At 54.2% G+C, this 21,044-nt stretch overlaps 7 protein-coding genes across 7 annotated transcripts; 4 read left to right on the forward strand and 3 right to left on the reverse strand.

Moving 5' to 3' along the window:
* Window positions 1–452: 452 nt before the first annotated feature.
* Window positions 453–1,375, reverse strand: BDY24DRAFT_355319 (GNAT family N-acetyltransferase). Its single transcript, XM_076637780.1, has 2 exons — window positions 736–1,375; window positions 453–622 (listed from the first exon to the last, which is right to left on the reverse strand). Exon 1 carries the CDS (start codon window positions 1,331–1,333, stop codon window positions 770–772), a length of 564 nt encoding a protein of 187 aa, XP_076493197.1. The 5' UTR covers window positions 1,334–1,375; the 3' UTR covers window positions 453–622; window positions 736–769.
* Window positions 1,376–1,984: 609 nt separating this feature from the next.
* On the reverse strand, window positions 1,985–4,167 carry RRP1 (Rrp1p). The gene is made up of 5 exons (XM_076642062.1): window positions 3,920–4,167; window positions 3,697–3,837; window positions 3,263–3,446; window positions 2,764–2,898; window positions 1,985–2,546 (listed from the first exon to the last, which is right to left on the reverse strand). The coding sequence occupies exons 1-5, from the start codon at window positions 4,014–4,016 to the stop codon at window positions 2,081–2,083; spliced, it is 1,023 nt and encodes a 340-aa protein (XP_076493198.1). The 5' UTR covers window positions 4,017–4,167; the 3' UTR covers window positions 1,985–2,080.
* A 191-nt stretch (window positions 4,168–4,358) lies between these two features.
* On the forward strand, window positions 4,359–7,020 carry HIS7 (imidazoleglycerol-phosphate synthase). The gene is made up of 7 exons (XM_076642063.1): window positions 4,359–4,463; window positions 4,551–4,637; window positions 4,822–5,500; window positions 5,582–5,756; window positions 5,860–6,061; window positions 6,234–6,803; window positions 6,894–7,020. The coding sequence occupies exons 1-7, from the start codon at window positions 4,407–4,409 to the stop codon at window positions 6,957–6,959; spliced, it is 1,836 nt and encodes a 611-aa protein (XP_076493199.1). The 5' UTR covers window positions 4,359–4,406; the 3' UTR covers window positions 6,960–7,020.
* Window positions 7,021–7,297: 277 nt separating this feature from the next.
* VMA7 (H(+)-transporting V1 sector ATPase subunit F) lies at window positions 7,298–9,008 on the forward strand. Its single transcript, XM_076642064.1, has 5 exons — window positions 7,298–7,703; window positions 7,793–7,871; window positions 8,153–8,235; window positions 8,553–8,623; window positions 8,845–9,008. Exons 1-5 carry the CDS (start codon window positions 7,593–7,595, stop codon window positions 8,915–8,917), a joined length of 417 nt encoding a protein of 138 aa, XP_076493200.1. The 5' UTR covers window positions 7,298–7,592; the 3' UTR covers window positions 8,918–9,008.
* BDY24DRAFT_401193 (cytochrome P450) lies at window positions 9,009–12,834 on the reverse strand. Its single transcript, XM_076642065.1, has 12 exons — window positions 12,558–12,834; window positions 12,012–12,163; window positions 11,737–11,850; window positions 11,570–11,644; window positions 11,398–11,478; window positions 11,098–11,260; window positions 10,644–10,910; window positions 10,292–10,471; window positions 9,954–10,169; window positions 9,709–9,815; window positions 9,580–9,619; window positions 9,009–9,478 (listed from the first exon to the last, which is right to left on the reverse strand). The coding sequence occupies exons 1-12, from the start codon at window positions 12,720–12,722 to the stop codon at window positions 9,446–9,448; spliced, it is 1,593 nt and encodes a 530-aa protein (XP_076493201.1). The 5' UTR covers window positions 12,723–12,834; the 3' UTR covers window positions 9,009–9,445.
* Window positions 12,835–13,265: 431 nt separating this feature from the next.
* Window positions 13,266–15,354, forward strand: BDY24DRAFT_418349 (uncharacterized protein; the record flags this gene model as incomplete). Its single annotated transcript, XM_076643839.1, has 7 exons — window positions 13,266–13,274; window positions 13,348–13,554; window positions 13,624–14,180; window positions 14,718–14,757; window positions 14,827–14,913; window positions 14,979–15,095; window positions 15,163–15,354. 7 exons carry the CDS (start codon window positions 13,266–13,268, stop codon window positions 15,352–15,354), a joined length of 1,209 nt encoding a protein of 402 aa, XP_076493202.1.
* Window positions 15,355–16,570: 1,216 nt separating this feature from the next.
* Window positions 16,571–20,369, forward strand: RPD3 (histone deacetylase RPD3). The gene is made up of 15 exons (XM_076636398.1): window positions 16,571–16,899; window positions 17,173–17,185; window positions 17,331–17,353; window positions 17,439–17,506; window positions 17,628–17,652; window positions 17,764–17,881; window positions 17,986–18,060; window positions 18,196–18,303; window positions 18,400–18,598; window positions 18,713–18,963; window positions 19,092–19,157; window positions 19,236–19,309; window positions 19,412–19,505; window positions 19,595–20,083; window positions 20,262–20,369. The coding sequence occupies exons 1-14, from the start codon at window positions 16,858–16,860 to the stop codon at window positions 19,987–19,989; spliced, it is 1,551 nt and encodes a 516-aa protein (XP_076493203.1). The 5' UTR covers window positions 16,571–16,857; the 3' UTR covers window positions 19,990–20,083; window positions 20,262–20,369.
* Window positions 20,370–21,044: the final 675 nt, after the last annotated feature.

Genomic DNA, 21,044 nt, shown 5'->3' on the forward strand with positions numbered 1-21,044 from the left:
GAAGGGAGTAGTTTGAAGAGATGAGGTCAGCTTCGTTGTTTTTCGCCGGTTTGTTTTGATTTTCTCGAAAGCGTAGTACTACCAGCCTCAAGACAAAGACTACTTGACTACGAACTCACCGAAAAACCTGATGCTGGCCGTTAAGATGGAAACGAACAAAAAGAAGCTTTCAAAACCAGACCTCTTCCGGACAGTCGAAGGGGTAGTTCGGTCGGCGAGGACGGGCGACTCTCCGAGGTTTGGTTTTACTGGCTCGAAAAAAGCTGGTAATACCACAGGATGTGAAGGACTTCTCTCGACTGGATAGTGAGGCCCCCGTCCCCGCTGATAGCTCTTCCAGCTCAAGTCAAAGAGAAAAAGAAGAGAAGAGAAACGAGGACGCGCGTCGCGAATCGATTGACTGTCAACCATATTGTTTCAGCCTCGTCTTCCCTTTCACACTGTTGAGTCTAGCGAAAGAGAACACCCATCAATACCCTCCAATCCTAAGCAGAGAGGAGAAACCAAGAGCGAAGCTGTTGAGCTGCATCGGAGCAAGGAGGGCGTCCTGATTCCAGCGAGAGCGAGACGACGCGTCGAGGTGACAAAAGAGGAGGGATTGGAACGAGTAGATCTGATCCAGCTGCAGAGAGAGACAACCCAGGAGAGTTAAGTGAGCCAGTTTCCTTTTCCACGTCTGTCCAGAGCAGGGACTCGTCCTCGAAACGGCGAGCAGAATGGAAAGTTGAAGCTCACCGTGCTCCCCTCAGCCCTCCCTCCCCTTGAAGCCCTACGAAATTTCCTTCACCATCCTCATATAGCCTTTCCCATTCTTCTCAAATTCTACTCCTTCCACTCTCATCCCTCTTCTCTCGTACCACTCCTTCGTCTCCGTGCGAGCATCACACCAGACGAGCTCAACTCCCTTCTCCTTCGCGGTCTCCCATACGCGTTCAAGCAAGCTGGATCCCAAGCCTCGACCTCTCAGTGAAGAGTCGGTAGCAAACTTCCTGAACCGGAGAGCGTTAAGGCTGGAGAGGAGGGACGAGGACGGAGCAGGGAAGCGTTCCGGGACGAGGGTGAGGATCGAGGAGGGGAGGAGGAGGGGAGGAGAATCCTTGTTGAGCTCGTTGGAAGGAGGTGAAGGCTGCTGGTGGATAAACGCTCCGAGGTGAATGGTAGTAGGGAGTTCATCTTCTCGGAGGAGGACGAAGGAGGGAGGTTTGGAGGGCCAGAGGACGGAATGGCGAAGAGGGACCGTGAGGGACGAAGGGATGGAGTGGATGGAGATGGAGAGCGATGGGGAGGAGGAGGGAGGATTGAAATCTCTCGATGGGTCGTGTGCGCTACCCATACCGGAGGGAATGATGTTGAGAAAAACTGGTCGAACGACGTGACGGTTGGAGGGAAGGAGCTGAAAAACGAGTGAGCTCGAGCTCAACTCTTTTCAGCCCTCGACGGCCATCTCCTCCTCTTCCTCTCCTCCTTCTCTCTTTGCCTTCTCTCGACCCTTCGCTACCTCTTCCGACCATCGCAAAATTTTCCAGACTCTTTGGGATACGAGAAGATGAACCTGAACCCTTCAGAACTGTCGCGAGCGACCAACAGGCGATTCAAGAGCTCGTCCGTCCCTTCTCCTTCTGCCCTTTCCTTCGCCCAAACGCTGACCTTGACCGTCGTAGAATCGGAGGAGACGAGTCCGGAGTGGCTCCCTTTAGGTCTCGGCTGAGGAGGGAGGAGGGACCGACCGTATCTAGTTCTCGATATCTCCTCTCGTGATCTCATGGTTTTCAAGAGTCGACATGTCGGACGGCATCATCTTTCGGAGAGGATGAGAGCCTTTTCTTGATGGCATATTCGCACGGCTGTTCCTCCAACTCTTCTACCGAGATGTGACAAGTGAGCGCGAGAGTGAGAAGGGAAGCCGACGCGTCACGTCGAGCTCGACGCCCAAAGAGTCGTCTCCCCGCTCCCTCTCTCTGTCTCTCATTCGAAAGATCCAAAAGCCAACAAAACAATGCCATGCTAAGAAAAAAAGAAACACGTACGAAAAGCAGCACACGAACCCTCGAACCAAACCTCCTCGTCGTTGAAGATCGGTTTAGAGATCCTCCTCCTCTCCCTCGACTCCACCACCACACTCCTTCCAGAACCCAAACACCTTCCTCCTGTTGGCATCCCTGCTTCCTTCCTTTCCAGCCTCCTCGAACAGCCCTTTCATGACCTCTCCCTTCTTGCTCTTTCCTCCCTCCGCCTCAACGTCCACCTCCGTCAAGCTCTCCCACTCGTCCGTCCTGAGCAACGGCGTGTAAAGAGACGCGAGCAGCCGAGTGAGAAGGGTGGCGGTGGGAGTGTGAAGGAGGAGGGTGGTGAAAGGGGAGAGGATGTGAGCCAGAGGAAGAGGAGCGGTGGGAGCGTCGGGTGTTGAGGAAGAGGAGGAGAGGGTCGTTGAGGTTGGAGGGGAGGATGGGTTGGCGGAAGCAGAAGGGGGGAGGGTGGCGAGTTCGGTGAGGTAGAGATCGGAAAGATGGTAGGGGATGGCGGTGGGCACACGGTGGTCTTGCCATCTGCGAGGAAGCAAGGAAAGACAGCGAGGGAGAAAGGGAAGTCAGCAGGAGGCTCGAGACGCGACGCAAAACGCCTTGGTGCGAAGAGCGTCGCTCGAGGAAAGGGCAGACGACCAAGCGTTGGTGTGAGGCTCTTTTCAATTGAGCAGGCGATGCGACGAGAGAAGGAAAAGCGACGAGACAAGACGAAGACCCAAGGAGGTGAGAAAAGACTCACGACAGAGGTCCACCTTCAGCTTTGGAGAGAACAGCGTTGTAGGCGTCGATGCAGACTGGGTCCCAGTTGGATCTTTGAAGAAGTCGGAAGGTGGCGTTGGTGAATCTACGGACGAGCATGTAGTACTTGTCGAGTCTGAGCCAGGGACGGAAGAAGAGGAACGAAGCGAGTCAGTTGGTGATAACGAGGGAAGGAAGACTGAGGAACAATGCACAAAAGAAAACGTGTCTAAGACAGCGTAGAACAGCTGAGGTCGTTTGATGGTGGACCGCAGGTGCACGAGGAAGACAGAGGAGAGGAACGAGAGACGCGACCTCGACGCGGACATCGAGCTGACCTCGCTCTCCTTCCTGCTTCTCTTCTCTCGTGTTCCAGCATCGATCCTGCCTCTTTACCACAATCATCTCCAGCTCTCCCACTCCTGTAAGGCCAGATTCCCTGCTCCAACGTCGAAAGCAGCGAAAGCTGAGAGAGAAACGAAAAGGAAAGGCAAACTCACCTCAGACGATCAATCCCACTCCACTCCCTGACAGTAGCCTCCCAGAACCCTCCAACAAACTCCAGAGCAACCAAAGTCCTCTCCTGAATGGTATCGCATCCTTTGGGGTCGATGAGCAAAACGAGCGACGAGAGTTCGGACGCGAGAGCTTGTTGAACGAGAGGTTTGTCCGACATCCAGAAGCCTGAGAGAGAGGATAGGAAAAGGCGTGAGAGTCAGTCAGAGGAGTCTAGAGCGAAGAATAAGCTCGAGAGTAGTTCCTCGTAGGACAGGAAGAAGAAGACGATCCGCAGATGAAAGAGTTGGAACAAGGAAGGAGGGAAAGAGCTGAGCTCGTCCTTCCTTCCTCTCAGGCTCTCCCTCCCCTCCATCGTTCTGCCAACTCCTCTCCTCCTGCACCCACTTAAACATGATGTAAAGCTCCATGTACTTACAGTAGAAGAGTCCCTTCCAGAGCTTCTGCATCTCCTTGGGATCCAACCTTCCTCCTCCCTCTCCCTCTCCATCCTCTCCTTCACTGGATCGAGAGAGGAAAGCGGCCAGCTTCTTGATGGCCTTGTCCCGAACGGATTTCTCTATGGATCGAGAGAGAGGAAGTCAGTTTCGGTGCATAGAAGGCAGGGAGGAAGGGCGAGCTCGAGGAACGCTGGGACGAACCTGTTGAAGCGAGGAACTTTCCGAGAGGAGGAGTCGACGAGGTTTCAGGAGCGACGGGAGCGACGGCAGCTCGAGGCTTCTTGGAAGTTTTTCCCATTCTGGATCAAGTTGGTGGTGGGGGGGTAGTAGAGAGAAGAGGAAGAGGGGAAGAAGGCGAGGTTGGTGAACGTTGGAGGTCAAAACGAAGGGAAGGAGGGGGAGAGGTCAGCTTGAAATTCTCGAAGCTGAAGACCTCCTTCACGACCATCAAGAAGCGCGACTTTTCCTGAGCTCGGGCACATATTTGGAGGACTTCTAGATAACTAGAGAATCAAGAAGATCTCTCGGTCAAAATGAGTCGAAGAATTGCCCGAGAACGAAAGTATGTGAGCTCGACGACGATCTTGGCTCGTTCCCCTTTCCTTTCGAGGTGACTCGACTTTTGTTTCTTGACTCCCAACTCCCATCTTCATCTTTCTCCTCGCACTCTTCTTTTTCCCCAAGGAACATGGCTTCTTCACCCCCTTCACGCCCTAGACTGTTCATTCTAGATTACGGAGCAGGAGTGAGTCTACAGCGAGCTCAAGAACGAGAGCTTCAACGAAACCCAAGCTGACTGGATTCTCCTCCTTCCTTTCCTTTTCCCTCGTAGAACGTCCGATCTCTCGCCAACTCGGTCAAAGCGCTCGGATACGAGTTCGAATGGATCAAGGATGCTTCGGATTTCGACAAGGCAGATGTGAGTGGCTTCTCTATAGACAGAGAGCTCATCGGAGGGAGGAAGAGAAAAGAGCTCGAGCTCGAGACCTCCCCTCCTTCCTTCCCTCTCGTTCGAGGCATCCTCCTCCTCCATCTCTGCTCTCTATCTATAGATATCCTTCAAACAAGCGCATATACTCACTTCTCTTCTCTATCTTTCTCAGAAACTCCTCTTCCCAGGTGTCGGAGCCTTCAACCAAGCCATCACCTCCCTCCACACCTCCTCCCTCTTCTACCCCCTCAAAAAGTACCTCGAATCAGGTCGACCTTACTTCGGAATCTGCATCGGAATGCAAGTCCTCTTCGCTGGCTCGGACGAAGGAGCTCCCGTCCCAGGTCTCTCCCTCATCGACGCTCGGGTCGAGCTCTTCAAGGACGTCAAGGACGTCAAGACGGGCAGCAAGAAGGCCGTCCCTCACATGGGCTGGAACGAGGCTACTCCCTTCCCCTCGACCTCCTCGAAGGCCAAAGAGCAGCAGCTCATCCACGGCAACGGAGGAGTCGACCAGGAGGAGGATCTCTACTTCGTTCACTCTTACGCCGTCCCCTACACGCCCTCGCCGTTGCTTTCGAGCTGGACCAACACGACGACTCAGTATGGAGACAAGACCTTCGTCTCTTCCATTCGACGAGGAAACATCCTCGCTTGCCAGTTCCACCCGGAGAAGAGTGGAGCTGCTGGACTCAGGGTTCTCAAGAGGTGGTTGGACGCTCCCATCGAAGAGTTGAGCGGATCGATGGACGAGGAGGCGAAGGAGGAGATTGTCGAGATCAAGCTCAAGGAGGTCGACGGGCTCACAAAGAGGATCGTGGCTTGTTTGGATGTTAGGACGAACGATTCTGGTCAGTGCAACGTTTCACCATTGTACTCTCTCGGTGGTTTGAAGCTGAAGCTGACCCTCTTCTTCGTTCTGACGTTCTCAGGCGACCTCGTCGTGACCAAGGGAGATCAGTACGACGTCCGAGAGAAGGCTCCCGCTCCCGTTACCGACGCTTCTTCGACCGTTACTGGGACCAATCCTGCTTCTGGAGGAGACGTTATTAACCTCGGAAAGCCAGTGGATCTCGCTAGGAGGTACTACGAGTCTGGAGCCGACGAGTGAGTCTCTTGCGTCTCTTCCCCTCGCTCTCTTTTCTTTCTCCTCTCGTCTTCTTTCTTGGGGTTGACTCTTTCCTCCGTTCCTCTTCTTCTTTTCTGACAGGATCTGCTTCCTCAACATCACCTCCTTCCGATCTTCCGCCCTCCTCGACCAACCCATGCTCGCCGTCGTTTCAGCTGCTGCCGAGACCATCTTCGTTCCTCTCACCGTTGGAGGTGGAATTAAGGATACCGTGGATCCCGATGGAACAAAGAGGAGTGCCTTGGAGGTTGCTGGTGCTTACTTCAGGAGTGGAGCGGACAAGGTCAGTCTCGTTTCCGACGCGTCGACCTTTTGCTCTCCTTTCTCGAGGAGACGCTGCTGACTCGACTTCATATCTCCTCGTTTCTTACTCACTACCCATCTGCTCCTACTCCCTGCATCTCACTCCTCGTCCCTGCTCTGGCCTCTCTTCGTCGCTCCCTCGCCTCCCTCAGGTCTCCATCGGTTCCGACGCCGTCTTCGCCGTCGAAGCTCTCCTCGCTCGTCAAGCCTCCAACACCACCCCTCTCCTCACCGGTCTCACCGGAATCGAAACCATCTCTGCCGCCTACGGAGCTCAAGCCGTCGTCGTCTCCTTCGATCCCAAACGAGTCTACGTCCCTCTCGACATCGACCCCTCCACCCTCGGTCCTCACGCCGCTTCCCTCATTCTCGGTCCCAACGCTAAAGGAAACGTCACCGAGGAGGAACGGACCAAGGCTTGGTGGTATCAGTGCACCGTCATGGGAGGACGAGACGTTCGAGACGTCGATGTGGTGCAGCTGGCGAAGGGAGTCGAGATGCTCGGAGCGGGAGAGATCTTGTTGAACAGTGTGGACAGGGATGGGAGCGGACGAGGGTTCGATTTGGATCTGGTGGAGCTGGTGAAGGGATCGGTGGGGATTCCGGTTGTGGCTAGTTCGGGAGCTGGGAAGGTGGAGGATTTCGGAGAGCTGTTTGGAGAGACGGAGGCTGAGGCTGGGCTGGCCGCTGGGATCTTCCACAGGAAGGAGGTGCCTATACAGGTGAGTTTTGCTTGCTCCTCTTCATCTTGAATTTGGTTCTGATCTCCGTTTCCTGACTCGTCGCTTCTCCTTTTGATTCAACTCCTTCAGGACGTGAAGTCGTTCCTCCTCGAGCAGAAGGTCCCTGCTCGACGAGCTAAGGATGTTGCCCACTAGAGTTTAAACAGACTAGGATAATACAGTTGTAGTACTAAATGCATCTTGAGCTGGAACAAAAGATGACGAGGCGAAAGAAAGAAAAAAAGGAAGCTGAACTCGAGGACGCGTCTGTCAATCTCTTCCGCTTTCGAGCTCCCAATCTCCGATGTCCTTCTGATCCAGAACAGGATGAACTGCTTTCGAGCCTGAGCGACAGCGTACTCTGGAGAGGGTTTAGGTTTGAGAGAGCGAGAGGAGGAGGGGAGCCAGACGAGACGAGCGACGAAGAGGGAGGGAGCGACACGGCATCTGGTAGTTAAGTTTGTGTTCGTTGACGAGGTGCATTTGACTGTTGATGGGCACTTGAAGTGGCTTCTTTTTCAGCTTGAAAATCTTGCTCTCACTCTTTCGAGGAGAGAAGTCTCGGCGACGACGTGGAGAGGCGTCGAGATGAGATTGAGCTCCGAGCCTTCTCCTTTCTCCCTCTTCTTTCCTCGAACCATCTCGATTCTCTGACTCCGAAACCTTCTCAACCTGCTTCTCAGCCTCGAAGAAAACCTTCCTCTACCCCAAACCAACCTCGACTCGCCATCGTCACAGTCTCTCCCGCAGCGTCTTCTGTTCCCTCTCTCACGCTCGGTTCGAAGATCGATGGCCATTCTCGACTCTCGACCTCCAACCCCTCCTCCCCCCAAATCAGAAACCATGGCCACTCACGCTGCTTCTAAAGATCGAAAGCTCATTGCTGTTATCGGAGACGAGGTCAGTCGCGGGATCTACGAGAGGAGAGGAAGGAGAGAGGGAGCGATGAACGGAGCTGACCGTTGCGTTCCTTCTTGATGCTCGACCAGGACTCGATAACTGGACTGCTACTCGCTGGAATCGGACACATCGATAAGGGATCCAAGAACTTCTTGATCGCCAGTGAAAGTGAGTACAAGCAGTCGAAGGGGGGGAGGGTAGAAGAGAGAGGGAAGGGGAAGGGAAGGAAGGAGCGGACGAGGAGTTGAGCTCAGACGCTAGCAGCTCGCTGGAGCAGGACCGAGCTAGCTCAGTATCTACAGAAGAGCAGAGTCGGAGCTCTAGGGATCTGTTTTCTTCCGTAGGCACGGGCAACGGTCTACTTAGAAGGAAGGACTCTAGCTTGAGGCTCGACGTCGAAGCTGACCTCCTCCCTCCTCTCCTCCTTCTTGCTCGTTCCAAACTCACAGAGACTGAACCCTCCGTTATCGAAGCTGCCTTCCAGGAGTTCACAGAACGACCAGACATCGCCATTCTCCTCATCAACCAACATGTACGTCTCACGACTGCTTTCTTGGGGACTGGAAGGGGAGAAGGAGCGAGCTCGAGAGGAGCCAAGCTGACCACCTCCTTCCTTCCTTCTTCATTTCCTTCTTTGCGTTCTCCTCACCGCCCCTCATCTACCTGTACCTCCCCGCCTTGTACATCGCACCTCTCCTCCAACGAACCCAACCCAACCCCCATTTCGTCACTCAACTCCCTCCCTCCGAACTCAACCCGACCCCGTTCTCCTCTTCCTCCCTCCCTCCCTCCTCGTCTAACACCCTACCAACCCGACCTCACATCTTCGAACTTCGTCTGCTATTTCAGCTCGCCGAGAAGATCCGTCCAACAGTGGATCAATACGCTCAAGCTTTCCCTGCCCTTCTCGAAATCCCATCGTCAGTCTCGAGACCCCCAAACTCTCCTTCCCTCCTCCCACCTCCTCCTCTACTCGCTTCGCCCTCGAGTTCATTCTCTACCACCACCACGCCGACCTACTTCGACTATTCTTCGGTCCCTGCACCTTCCTCCTCGTCGACGTCAAACTTCTCGCTGACCTCCCTTTGCTTCTCTTCCCTCCTCCCTCGCCCTTCGTCTTCCTCCGTTCGCCGACCCACAGTAAATCCCATCCTTACGACCCATCAAAAGATTCCGTTCTCAAGAGGGTCAGGAAGCTTGCTGGAGACGATTAGATCGGCTTGCGTAGAAGGAGAGGGAGTGTTGGGTTTCGAAGAAGGGGTGGGAACGCGACGAGGGACTCGATGGGATGGCTTTCAACGATCTTATCGGCTTGGTCAGGAAAGCGGAAAGGATAAGACGGCAGGGAAGGGTACTGGAGGAAGAAGAGTGCGTCTTTGAGGGGAAGGGAAAGAGACGCGACGGCGGGCGGCCTCGCCAACTCTCGAAAACGCGTCGCCTCTCCTGAACGAGTTCGACGCGCGCGTCCTCCGTCGTCTCCCTTCCCCTCTCTCCCTCGCAACCCAGCCAAAGCGCCCAACGTAAGCAGTATATAAACATCTCGAGGGGTTCAAGAAAAAACCCAGTATAGAAGAAACCGAGAGCAATCTGTAGGAAGGTAAAGTAAAGGCAAACGTCCGATCCAAAAGAGCACAAAACGAAAGAGACCAAAAAAAGGACGAGGAAAAGAGAGAGAGAGAGCGGAACGTCTAAAAGCAAGAAATGGAGATGAGATGGGGATATGGAGGTAGAGATAAGAGGATCTAGAAAGTAGGTTTGGCTCGGGGGGAGAATTTCTGTATGAAAGAAGAGAAAGAAGAGGGAGGGAAGAGCGAGGTCAGTCGTGACGAGAACGAGAAACGAGGGACGAGGGACGAGGAGGGAGAGGGAAACGAACGAGGTGGAGTCCATCCTTGGGGAAAATGGTGGCAATGACCCTGCAAAACAGGACCGAAGCGAAACAAGAATGTTAAGTGAGGGTAGACAGCGAAGGAAAAGAGAGAGGAAAAGGAGAGTCGGGACGAACTGGATCTTCCCGGTATCAGGCGTGATCTTGTGCTTCCAATCCATCGTCACAGCAGCGGTTCCAATAGCAGCGGCAAGCTCCATGTAGACGTAGTCGAATCCGATGCACTGCGAGCGACGAACAAGGTTCAGAAAGTCAGTTCAAACTCGACGCGTCTCCCGACTCTTCCCCTCCTCCTTCCTTCTCTCTCTCCAAACCCCGACCCCAACCCCCCGAGAACGGAAGTCCGATTTCCTCAAACGTACCTTATGAGCTCCCGCCCCCCAAACCATATAGTTCTTAGGGTTCTTCTCAGCAAGTCCATCCTTCTCCAACCACCTCTCGGGGATGAAGGTGTCGGGTTCAGGGTAGACCTTCTCGTCGTGCAGGGAAGGCCAGGTCGAAGGGATGAGCATTGTTCCCTTGGGGACGACGTAGTTGTTGTCTCCGAGGGGGAAGTCCTTGAGGGTCATGTAGGGGACCTATGCGAACACAAACCAACGAGAAAAGGAGGGAGGGAAGGGAAGGGCGAGAGTCAGGAACGACGAGACGCGTTCGAAGTTCGACGAAGGAAGACGAGAAAGGGAAGAAAGAAAGAACGCACCATAATAACTGGAGGCAAAACCCTAAGAGCCTCCTTGACCATCGCTCGAGTGTAGGTCATGGAGTCGACGAGTTCGAGGGAGAGAGGCGCGTCGACGTCGTTGTCCCTGATTCGAAGCTGTTCCTCTCGGACCTTGGCGAGGATGTCGGGGTGGTCGGCGAGGAGTTCGAAGGTGTTGACCTGTTCCGACCAAAGAAAGCGAAGAAAGAGAAGAAAGGGTCAGTTCGTTCCTTCCTTCGTTCGTTCGACGCGTCTTTCGTCTCTCCTCCTCTTCGCACCCTTCTCTGCCCACCCTCACCTCAGCTCACCAACCTCAAGATCCAAACGAAAAAAAAAAACAGCAAGCACTCACAAAAGCACTACTCATAGCGTCCTGAGAGGCAAACAAGAAACTCAACACGACCATGGCGATCTCATGATCGGAGAACTCTCGAACCAAGACCTTCCTGTCCTCCTCGGTCTGATCTCCCTGACCCAATCGAGCGTCAATCATCTCCTTGATCCAGGCGTCGACGAGGCACGAGACCTCGGCTCCCTCGGCCATGTTGACCTTGGATTTGGCGGCGACGGCGGTGAGGATGACCATCGCTTCCTTTCGAGCTTGGATGGCGTTGTAGACCTGGATGAGGCGGGGTGCAGGGTGAGCAAGGGACCGGCGGCAGGAGCGAGAGGAGGGAGAGGGGATGGATAGAGAAGGATCGAAGGTGAGAGGAAGGGAAGGGAGGAGGGAGTCAGTCGAGGTGAAAGACGCGTCGAGGAACGAGTTCGGGGAGGCAGCAAAGGAAGGAAGGGAAGCGAGGGCCCACCTTGGTTCCAGGAATAGCGAAAGGGAAGTTGACGAGTTGAAGAGCGAGGGTGATGAGCCAGTACTTGTCCGAGATGGCGTGTTCCTCCGCGTCCGAAAGATACTCTCCGCAGAACACTCGAAGGGAGGTCTCCATGGCCAGGTCTCGCATCTTCATCATGTAACTGGAACGACCGAACGACGACACGAACAAGAGGTAACGAGAAGGTCAGCGATGGGTATCCTACGACGATAGAAAGAGAGCGTGTGCGAGAGAGAAGGAAGACGCGTCGAAGATAAAGAAGGAAGAGGGAGAACGAACGGCTTAGGCTCAGGATCGGAATCGTTCATCCACGAGCTGTAGTACTTCTTGAAAATCTTCTCCTGGATGGGGAGGTAGACTCTGCAGGGAGACCCCAAAGTCGAACGAACAAACGTGTTAGATCCAACCTCGGTCGAAAGGAGAAGAAAGGAAAGCAAGAGAGGAGACGTACGAGAGAGCTCGTCGAGTGAAGAGAACGTTCAAAGCTCGTCGGTAATCAGCGTGAACCTTTCCGTGGAGGAAGACCCTGCGCAGAAGAACACGAGAAAGCGTCAGTCTCGTTTCTACGTCGCGTCGAAACGACCGAAAGAAGAGAAGACGGGATGGGATGGGACTGACCAGTTCTCAGGCAGAAGAACCTGCTTAGCGGAAGCGACGAGGCAAGGCTCGGCGTAGTTGGGAGAGTTGAAGACCTTTCGAGTGAGCGAGTTGGAGGAGACCATGACGATGAAGCTGTAAGGGGAGAAGGAACGAACGAAAAGAAAAGGGAGAGTCAGCTTTCGGTTGTTAAGAGAGAGAGCTCGCGTCCCTTCCTCCTTCCCAGCCCTCCCAGATTGTGTGGCTCGTCCGCTCTTCGCTGGAACCGGCAGCATCTCTACACGTTCGGCACTCACATATGGAACACACTAGCCGCACTCATATCGCCTACTGCCCAACCAGACTTGTAGTGCTCGAGGGAAGGGTTCATCGAGTCGAGGAAGTTTCCGATGATGGGGATCGTGTACGTTCGGCCGGGAAGGGTTTGTTTCTTGGATCGCCATCGGACCTGAGGGAGATAAGATAGAGATAGGGATAAGGGCGGTGGGTTAGTGGGAGGAGGGAGGGAAGAAGGACGGAAGGGGAGCCAATGAGGGTGGTTGGAAGGGTGAGAAGGAAGGAGGAGGAAGAAGGGGAGGTCGAGCTCGTTGTTTTGAGCGGGCTAGCGAGGTGAGGGCAGCTCCCAGGGCTGAGAATCTGGACGAGGAAGATTTTCTCTCGTCGCTGGACGAGTGCTCTGCTTTAAGCTCCTCCTTCTTAGGGTAAAACGAGAAGGACTCGTTCCGAAAAGCGAGCTCGCTCGTTCCCTCTCTCTCTTCCTTCCCCTCCTTCTCTTCTTCTCAACTCTCTGGCCGTCTCCCGTCCCAGTTCACTCAAAGAACGAAAATACGAGAAGAACTCACCTGCTCCAACACCAACCCGGTAGCGAACAAAACCAACAAGGATCCCAACAAGGTCCTCCCATCCAAGTTGAACGCGCCTCCGAACGCTGAAGACGAGAAGATCGAGGACGAGGAAGACGAAGTAGAGCCCGTCGAGGAGGGCAAGGGAACGTATTGGGACGACATCCGAGACGAGAGAGCGGACGAGATGAGAAGAGAAGAGAAGAGGAAGGGTGGTTGAAGAGAGGGCGGGGAAGCTGGTGGAGGGAGGGAGGGAAAGAAGGAGGGAGGGGAGAACGTCGTACGAGTTTTGGACGAGGCAGGCGCCGTTTCTCGGTGTTTTTTTCTTTCTTTCGTCGGAGCAAATTTGGACATTATGTATCGAGAAATAATTTGGAGAGCTGGTGCCTTGAAAATTTTGATATCAGAAGAACAGGAGAGAGGCCAACGTGTAACCCTTCCTCGCTCAGCCTCGGTTGACCTTTCGTTTCTCCTAGACCTTCGACCTCAACCATCACCCCAAGGTTCTATATCTTCCATTACCAGCGTTCGTTTGTGAGCTGTCTTTCTTCAGAATACCTAGGATCGAGACCTGTGAGTTTTATAGAGGAGGAAGAAATGCCGAAGGGGAAGGAGGTATCCGAGCTCATAGAGATGGTCGAGCTCACCTCCCTTGTTTTCCTTTCTCTTTCCCTTCTCCCACACAGTCCTCCTTCCTCGGTCGTAGAGATGTCAACAGTGAGTAACCTTCCTCCCGCTCTTATTGCTTACAACCCTAACAATTCTCGTTCCTTCGTTCGATCTCTCCCAGCCCATTGCCCTACCGTGGGAGATCCTCCTTCTCGTCTTCAACCAGTCCGACCCTCCAACCCTCGCCGTCCTGAGCAGAGTTTCGCTAGACGTACTGGTCGCTTGCTCTACCATGTTGTATAGAGACGTTGTGGTGACTTCTGTCAAGCAGTTAGAGGGATTGTTTTGTGAGAGGAAGGAGGAGAAGAAGGAAGGATCCAATCATGAGGTGAGCTCGTCGTCGTGAGATCTCTCCTCGCCTCTGTTTTCTGACCTTTCCTCTCTCTGATCTACATAGACATCTCGAATAACCCGTCATCTCTCCCTCTCGCTCCTCTCCACCCTAACCATCAACTTCACTTCCCTCTCCCTCTCACAACAACAACAACAACAACCCGTCTCCGCTCTCGCCCTCTCCCATCTCCCTCACCACCCTCTCCCTCTTCAAACGCTCCACCTCCTCGTCTCCCACCCTTCTTCCACCCTCCTCTTCCCCCTCCTTCACACCCACCTCTCTCCCCACCTCAACCCAATCAACTTCCACGCTACCCTCCTTCACCCACCGCACCTCTCCTCCTGCTGGATCAACCTCAACGACGCGACTTTACCAGGTTGGACTCGTTTGGAAACCATCACCCTCAGCGGTGCACTACCCTACGGCCATGGAGAAGGGAACGTCCCTCTCCTAGGTGGACTACCAGCTCCCACTAGGAGGGGAGGGAGCAGACGGAACCGAACAGTGAGGTTCGAGATGGACGCGTTCTGCGAACCCACGGGAGCGAGCGTCGGGACCGTGTTGAACTTCATTGCCGTGCAGTATTATGTTTTTGGACTGGAAGGGATGGAGGAGGGCCAGTTTGTGCTCGTTGTTCGGGGAGGGGAAGGGGAGGAAGAGAGGAAGAGGGAGCTGGAGAGGGAGCTGAGGAGGAGTGAGACGATCGGGGAGGGGTGGAGGAGCGTGTTTAGGGTGGAGGTTGGCGAATGATTTGGGTGCGTGCTGCTCTTTATCAAGTTGTGGGTAAATGCACTCTGGAACGGCACGCTGACTTGCTTTCGGTTTGGTTTGGCAGCTCAACCCGAGGCGACGCGACGCGATGGGTTTCCACGTCGACGCCTTCAGCTCCGCCTTCGCTTTCACCCATTCCATTATAAATTCGTCCAAGTCGAGTCCTCGGATCCTCGCCTGCAGGGACCTCGTTCGAATCGAATCGAATCGAACCAGCGCGTCGAGGGATTCGACTCCCTCCTCGCTTTCTTTCTTGCTCGGTGAGTCCCTCTCTTCTCCCTCTGTTTCTTCTTTCGCGGGTTCCTCCTCTTTCTGCTGAGGACTATCAAACATTCCTCGTAGGGTACTGACGCACTTCCCTTTCGTCCCTAACCCTTTCCTCGCAGACGGCGTCGTCTCCTTCTCGCTCCTCGTCGTCCTTTCGAGGTGAGTTCCATTTCGATGCACTCTCTCAAGGCGTCAAGTTTCCGACCGCTGACACTCGTCGTCAATCAGGCTCGACTCCCATCTCCTCCCACCCTCGTTCAACGATTTGGAAAGTGCGCCGCCGAAGGATGTGAACATCGAGTTTATCTGACTTGGGTGAGTCCTCCTCTACACCTCCCTCTTCCTTGATCGATCTGACCTCGCGTCTTTCTTGCGATCAGGGAGGTCAAGCCGTCGCAGGACCCTTCAACGACGACGGAGACCGACTCTGCTCGAGCTGTGCTCCTGCCACTCAACACCGAATCGCGGTCATTCTCACTCCTCAGGAGACTCAAGACGTGAGTAGCTTCGATCCATCTTTGACCTCGTCTCCGAAACTGACTCCCTTCTCTCTTCGCTCTGCAGATCTACGCTCAGCTCGACGCGTCAACGACTATCAAGACCCTCGTCCAAATCGCTCGAGACTTCCGAGGAGGTTCCGGAATCACCTTCTACGCCCTTCTTCGATCTCTTAGGAACGCCAAGACTATGCTCGGTGGGAGGTGGAAGAAGGAGGTTGAGGTTTGGTTGATGACTTTTGCGTCGGAGGAGAAGTGAGGAAGGGAGGAGGGAGAGTGGGCGGGAGGAAGGAAGGTTCGAGTTCGGCCAGCACTTTTTCGTCCTTTGATGAGACTCGAGTATCTCCTTCGTTTGAGTCTTGGCTCGTGCTCGGTGGAAAGGAAGGGAGAGAAAGGGATCGTGGCTCGACGAGGTCGACTCGACGGTGCGTCGCTAGAAAGGGACGACGACGTTTCTCTTCGACGACGCGTAAACTCTGTCGAGGACAGAACGAGATAGTAAGTGAAGGTAAACGACATGATGATCAAGTTCGGAAGAGTAAGTAGGCCAGGGAGACCGAAGAAGTCGAGATCTGGTGCAGCGGAGCGAAGGGAAAGGGAAGAAAGGTCAGTAAACGTCCGCACGAGGTACAGGAGAGGCCAGGAAGGTGTGGGAGTAAGATAGGTGATGGATTTTTGGAAGGGCGTAAGAAAATGTAGATAAGAATTTAAATCATCAGAGGGTTGCCCCTTGTATGAATGAGGTAAAGATTGTTCTCGTCATCCGCCAGGAGGGAGGGAGGGGAGAAGAGGAGGAGGAGGGAGGGAGGGAGGGAGGGGAGGAGGGAAGAAACGAAAAGCTCACCTTTTGAAACGAATCAACGACCTCGTCAACACGAACAGAACCACACGGCCAACCGAGAGGAGAGAGAGAGTTCAAGTCAAGGATCTGTACACGAGAAGCAATAACGAAGGTCAGTAAAGCTTCGAACGAAGGCAGGGGAGGAGAGATGCGAGGGAAGGAAGAAGGGAGTGAAGAGATTTCCTCGGATGTCTTGTTACGACAGAATAATCGTCCTTTTGTCCGGAGACATACGAGTAGCGATTCTAAAAATATATCGTCTCTGGAAGGGGAGGGTGGTGGTGTCGAGGTGGTGAAGGGGAGGGCTGAACTCGAGGGGAGGGAGGGAAGAGGTTTGCTCTGTCCTTTGGTTCCTCGAGGTTTTCCCTAAGGGATGAAGAAGAAGAGGTTGGATGGAAGGAAAAAGACTCACCAGTACAACAAAGGGAGCGCAAGAGGGCGAGAGAGAGAGAGAAGGAAGAAAGAAGAGAAGAGAAGATGGACGTCGAGGACAAGAAAGGATCGAAAAGTTCTTGAAGAAGGGGGGATTTCGAGAGTTTCGTCGTGAGGGTTAGGGCAGGGCTTGAGCTTGGAGGAACAGTTTGGGATGAAAGAAAGAGTAAGATTGGATGGCCTCAAAGATAGACTTGTCACTCGAGGATATAGATTCTCAGCTTGAAGCGAAAACTTTTTTTCCTTGAAAAGGGCCGTCGTGTCGATCTCGTCGCGAAGGAGAGGGGACAAGGGTCAGCTCGTTCTTTCCCTTCCTCTCTCTCCTCTCCCCTCCTTACCCGCATTCGCACCCATCCCATCTTCTCTTCTCATCTCGGGCCACATCCCCCTCTAGCAATCAACTCGGACTCCACCCGCATCCTTTCATCAGCCGAACCTCCAGAACCTCGACTTCGAACGAAACGAAAACGGACACGAGAGTTTAGATTCATGTCGCTTGAGCCCACCGCCGGAGAGGCAAAGAAGAGAGTGGTGAGTTCGAGGATTTTGTTTTTGTTTTTCTTGCAGTAGATGGGTTCACTGAGAGGAAGGGCTGGTAGGAGTAGGGGGGAGAGGGAGCTCAGGATGGGTTGGAGAGGAGGAAGAGGAGAGGTGATGGGAGGACGTGAGGCGGAGGAGGGAGGGATGAGAGCGAGCTTCCTCTTCTGGGTCGAATCCTAGCTAGCGATCCCGCCTAGACATGTGGAGTAGTCGAAGATGTATGCTGACTCGCTTTTTCTATCAACTTTTATCTTCGCGTTCCAGTGCTACTTCTTCGGTGAGTAGCCTTGGGCTTCAATCCTCCTTCCTCGAGCTCAGCTCTTCCTCCCTTCCCTCTCCTCCTTCCCGATCCATCCACCGAACCTTCTCTCTCAGAACAAAGCTGACCTCTGCATCTCTCTCTTCCCTCTCGCCTCCCTCAGATTCCGACATCGGAAACTACCATGTAAGCAGGACTTCTCCCTCTCGAGCTCTCCCTTCTCCTTCCCTTTTGCTGACCTCTCTCCCCTCTGCTTCTTCTCGAATCCCAGTATGGTCCCGGACACCCTATGAAGCCTACGAGGATCAGAATGTGCCACTCGCTCGTTATGAACTACGGGTGAGTCTCTCTTCAGCAGTTTTGCCTTCCTTGTCTTCAACGGTTTGGCTCGGTCATCTCTTCTCGAAGCTCAACCTCCTTCCTTCTCTTCTTCCTCCCCTCCTCATCCTTTCTCTCGCAGGCTCTACAAGAAGATGGAGATCTTCGTGAGTATACATCTACCCCTTACTTCTCGTCGTATGGGGGTGGTGGTCTGAAAGAAAAAAAATGCCCAGCTGATGACCTTCTTCCTCCTTGTTTTGCTTGCCTCCTCCCAGCGAGCCAAACCGGCGACGAAACGAGAGATGTCCCAGTTTCACTCGGACGAGTACGTAGAGTTCCTCGCTAGGATCACCCCAGAGAACATGCAGATGTTTGGGAGGGAACAGGGGAAATGTGAGTAGCCAAATTCGTTTCTTCGTCTTCCGAACTTGTGAGCTCGAGAGAGCGAGCGGTTGCTGACCGAACCGCTCACGGTCGCTCCCTCTTCCCTTCAACAGACAACGTAGGAGAGGACTGCCCCGTGTTTGATGGATTGTTCGAATACTGTTCGATATCAGCTGGAGGTTCTATGGGTGAGTCTTTTCGTTTCGCCTCTCAGTCGCGTCCGGTTTCGAGAGAAGAGAGAGAGAGGTCGGCGTTATCGAAAGTCGTCGAGCTCACCCTTCCTCCTTCCTTCCTTCCCTCTTCCACGTTTCGTTCCGCCACAGAGGGAGCTGCTCGACTTTCAAGAGACAAGTGCGACATCGCTATCAACTGGGCTGGAGGTCTGCATCATGCTAAGAAGGCTGAGGCTTCCGGGTTCTGCTACATCAACGGTTGGTCCCTCAGCTCTCCCTCCCTCTCTCTCGTTCCTCCTCCCCTCGCTTTCGTTCGACCCAAGCTTATCAAACCCTTTCGTTTCGCCACCTCAGACATCGTCCTCGGTATCCTCGAACTTCTCCGTTACCACAAACGAGTCCTCTACATCGACATCGACGTTCATCACGGAGACGGAGTCGAGGAAGCGTTCTACACCACCGACCGAGTCATGACCGTCTCGCTGCACAAGTACGGAGAGTTCTTCCCTGGAACTGGAGAGCTCAGAGATCGAGGGATGGGAAAAGGGAAAGGGTACGTTCAGTTTCACTCCCGCGGACGCTCTCGTTCTCGCTGTTCTCATTCTTGAGCTTCGTCGAGCGCTCACGTTGACCTCTCTCTCCCTCCTTCCGTTCCCCTCTCTCGCAGATACGCCGTCAACGTCCCTCTCCACGACGGTATCAGCGACTCTTCCTACGCTTCCATCTTCCAACCCGTCATTCAACGAGTCATCGAATGGTACCAGCCCAACGCCATCGTCCTTCAGTGTGGATCCGATTCCCTCAGCGGAGACAAACTGGGACCGTTCAACCTGACGATGAAGGGTCACGCCGAGTGTGTGAGGTTCGTCAAGAGCTTCCAGCTGCCGCTGCTACTGCTTGGAGGTGGTGGATACACGAGTGAGTGCTTGTGTTCTTTTCTTTCGTGCCGACGAGGACGAGAGAGAGAAAGGAGAGAGAGAGAGAGAGCTGAAGGAGGAGAGCTGACCCCCTTCCTGTCGTGCGTGCGTTGCGTTCGGTGTTCTCAGTGAGGAACGTCGCTCGAGCTTGGTGTTACGAGACTGGGCTGGCTGCTGGTGTTGAACTGGGGAAAAGTGAGTCGTCTCCGTCCTTTTCCTTTCCTCTGCTCCGTTTCGCTCTCCCTTCAAACTGACCCTGCTCTTTGGAATCAGCTCTTCCGATCAACGAGTACTTCTCCTACTTCGGACCCGACTACGAACTCGACGTCAAAGCATCGAACATGGAGGTTCGTCTTCTTGTCCTTCCTCTCTCTCTCTCTCTCTCTCGACGCGTCGTTGCTCACCGCCTTCTCTTTCCTTTCTCCTTTCGACAAAAAAAAAATCTTCAGGATCTCAACACCCCGGAGTACCTCAACAAGCTGAAGACGGCCATCTTTGAACAGATGAGGGATACGGACTTCGCTCCTTCGGTTCAGATCAACTGTTCGTTTTCCCTCTCCCTCCCTCGCGTCCCTCTTCTTTCGAGCAGAAGCTGACGACCTCCTCGTCGTTTTTTTTTAAAAAAAAAACAGCCGTTCCCACGCTCGCTCACGACCACGAGGATGAGAACGAGAACGAGGATATGGAGGATCCGGATGAAAGGAAGAACCGTGAGTCTTCCGTTGTCTCTCTCTCACTTTCTCGACTCCAAGCTGACCTTCCCTCCTTTCTCGTCCCTTCCTCCCCCAGAGCGAATCCAGGATCAGCGAATCGCTCCCGAAACGGAACTTTCCGACTCGTTCGTCCCCCTTCACTCTCACCTCCGTCTTGTCCCTCTTTCTCGAGACTGATCAGCTTCTCCGTCCGTTCGAAACAGCGAGGACGAAGGAACCGGAGACCGTCGAGATCGTCGGTCGCATCGCTCTCCAGGTGGAACCAACGTTACCTCCAACGGGAAGGGGAAAGGTCGAGCCTCGCCTCGTCCTGATTTCCCTCCTGCATCAGTCGATATGAACGGAGGAGGAGGAGGATCGACAGCCACTTCCACCTTCCCGATTCCCGACCTCCCTCCTCCAGCTCCCGTCGTCGCTGCTCCCCCTCCCATCTCAACACCCATCAACTCCGCCCCCGCCCCTGAAGCTGCTCAGGCTCCTATACCCATCGCAGCAGCAGCTCCTACGCCTATGGAAGTCGAACCTCCCGTCGCTCCCGCTCCCGCTCCCGCTCCCTCCGTCGTCGCTCCTCCTCCTCCTCCTCCAGCAGCAGCAGCAGCTCCCCTTCCTCTCCCCCTCCCATCCCCATCCCAACCCACCGCCTCCGCCTCCACCTCCTCCACAACAGCAACCATCGAACCCAAAACCAACAACAACGCTTCCCCTCTCAAGTTCACCATCAAACTCAAGACGGGATCTCTGGGAACGACGACGGGAGCAGCGACGGGAGCAACGGTAGAGGAAGCAGTGACTGCTGCTGTATCCGAGGACACGGTGGTGATGGAGGATGTGGAGATGGCGGATGCAGAGTTGGAAGGGGAGGATCAGGTTGGTGCGGGAGTGTAGTCTAGTCTAGTCAGTCTAGTTCAAAGGGAGGGAGAGAGAGAGAGGCGCGTCCGTCCGTTCGGAGCTTGTGGAGGTTGTTTGGGTTTCGAGGGTTTTTTTTAGTGTCTGGTATGATTGATTGTTTCTTTGTTCTTAATCTGGCTTTGGATGTGAGAGAGAGCTGCGAGAGAAGGATGGGGAGTAGAGACGAGGGCATAGGAGAGAGCCATCGCGTCCCTCGCTCGTACAGGAACTCAGAGCCCTTCGGCAACGACGTCAGTCGCTGTACATCTCTTCGTGCCACCTAGCGCTCTCTCGTCGATAAATCTGAGCTCGAGGGAAGAAGAGGTCGACGAGAAGTTCGAGAACGAGCTCGACGCGGAGTCCTCGTTCGACTTTCGACTTTGACTCAGGAAGGCTCAGGAAGGGAACGAGCTTCCCCTTCCAAGATTGTGAGTCGACTTTGGTCCTCGGAACTATACATTATGCAGGTGCACTCTGAACT

This window comes from Mrakia frigida, assembly GCF_051309035.1.
Source record: "Mrakia frigida strain ATCC 22029 unplaced genomic scaffold BDY24scaffold_37, whole genome shotgun sequence".
NCBI classification, from domain to species: Eukaryota; Fungi; Basidiomycota; class Tremellomycetes; order Cystofilobasidiales; family Mrakiaceae; genus Mrakia; species Mrakia frigida.

Coding starts and splice junctions, on each gene's coding strand:
- BDY24DRAFT_355319 (XM_076637780.1), bottom strand. CDS start 1,333: ATGGGTAGCGCACACGACCCATCGAGAGATTTCAATCCTCCCTCCTCC.
- RRP1 (XM_076642062.1), bottom strand. CDS start 4,016: ATGGGAAAAACTTCCAAGAAGCCTCGAGCTGCCGTCGCTCCCGTCGCT. Junction 3,838..3,919: donor AAAGTTCCTCGCTTCAACAG/GTTCGTCCCAGC, acceptor CTCGATCCATAG/AGAAATCCGTTCGGGACAAG. Junction 2,547..2,763: donor GCTGAAGGTGGACCTCTGTC/GTGAGTCTTTTC, acceptor GCTTCCTCGCAG/ATGGCAAGACCACCGTGTGC.
- HIS7 (XM_076642063.1), top strand. CDS start 4,407: ATGGCTTCTTCACCCCCTTCACGCCCTAGACTGTTCATTCTAGATTAC. Junction 4,464..4,550: donor TTCTAGATTACGGAGCAGGA/GTGAGTCTACAG, acceptor TTTCCCTCGTAG/AACGTCCGATCTCTCGCCAA. Junction 4,638..4,821: donor CGGATTTCGACAAGGCAGAT/GTGAGTGGCTTC, acceptor TATCTTTCTCAG/AAACTCCTCTTCCCAGGTGT.
- VMA7 (XM_076642064.1), top strand. CDS start 7,593: ATGGCCATTCTCGACTCTCGACCTCCAACCCCTCCTCCCCCCAAATCA. Junction 7,704..7,792: donor TTGCTGTTATCGGAGACGAG/GTCAGTCGCGGG, acceptor ATGCTCGACCAG/GACTCGATAACTGGACTGCT. Junction 7,872..8,152: donor CTTCTTGATCGCCAGTGAAA/GTGAGTACAAGC, acceptor CCAAACTCACAG/AGACTGAACCCTCCGTTATC.
- BDY24DRAFT_401193 (XM_076642065.1), bottom strand. CDS start 12,722: ATGTCGTCCCAATACGTTCCCTTGCCCTCCTCGACGGGCTCTACTTCG. Junction 11,851..12,011: donor GCGGCTAGTGTGTTCCATAT/GTGAGTGCCGAA, acceptor CTCCCCTTACAG/CTTCATCGTCATGGTCTCCT. Junction 10,911..11,097: donor TCGCTATTCCTGGAACCAAG/GTGGGCCCTCGC, acceptor CGCCTCATCCAG/GTCTACAACGCCATCCAAGC.
- RPD3 (XM_076636398.1), top strand. CDS start 16,858: ATGTCGCTTGAGCCCACCGCCGGAGAGGCAAAGAAGAGAGTG. Junction 17,354..17,438: donor CCGACATCGGAAACTACCAT/GTAAGCAGGACT, acceptor CTCGAATCCCAG/TATGGTCCCGGACACCCTAT. Junction 18,964..19,091: donor TGGAGGTGGTGGATACACGA/GTGAGTGCTTGT, acceptor CGGTGTTCTCAG/TGAGGAACGTCGCTCGAGCT.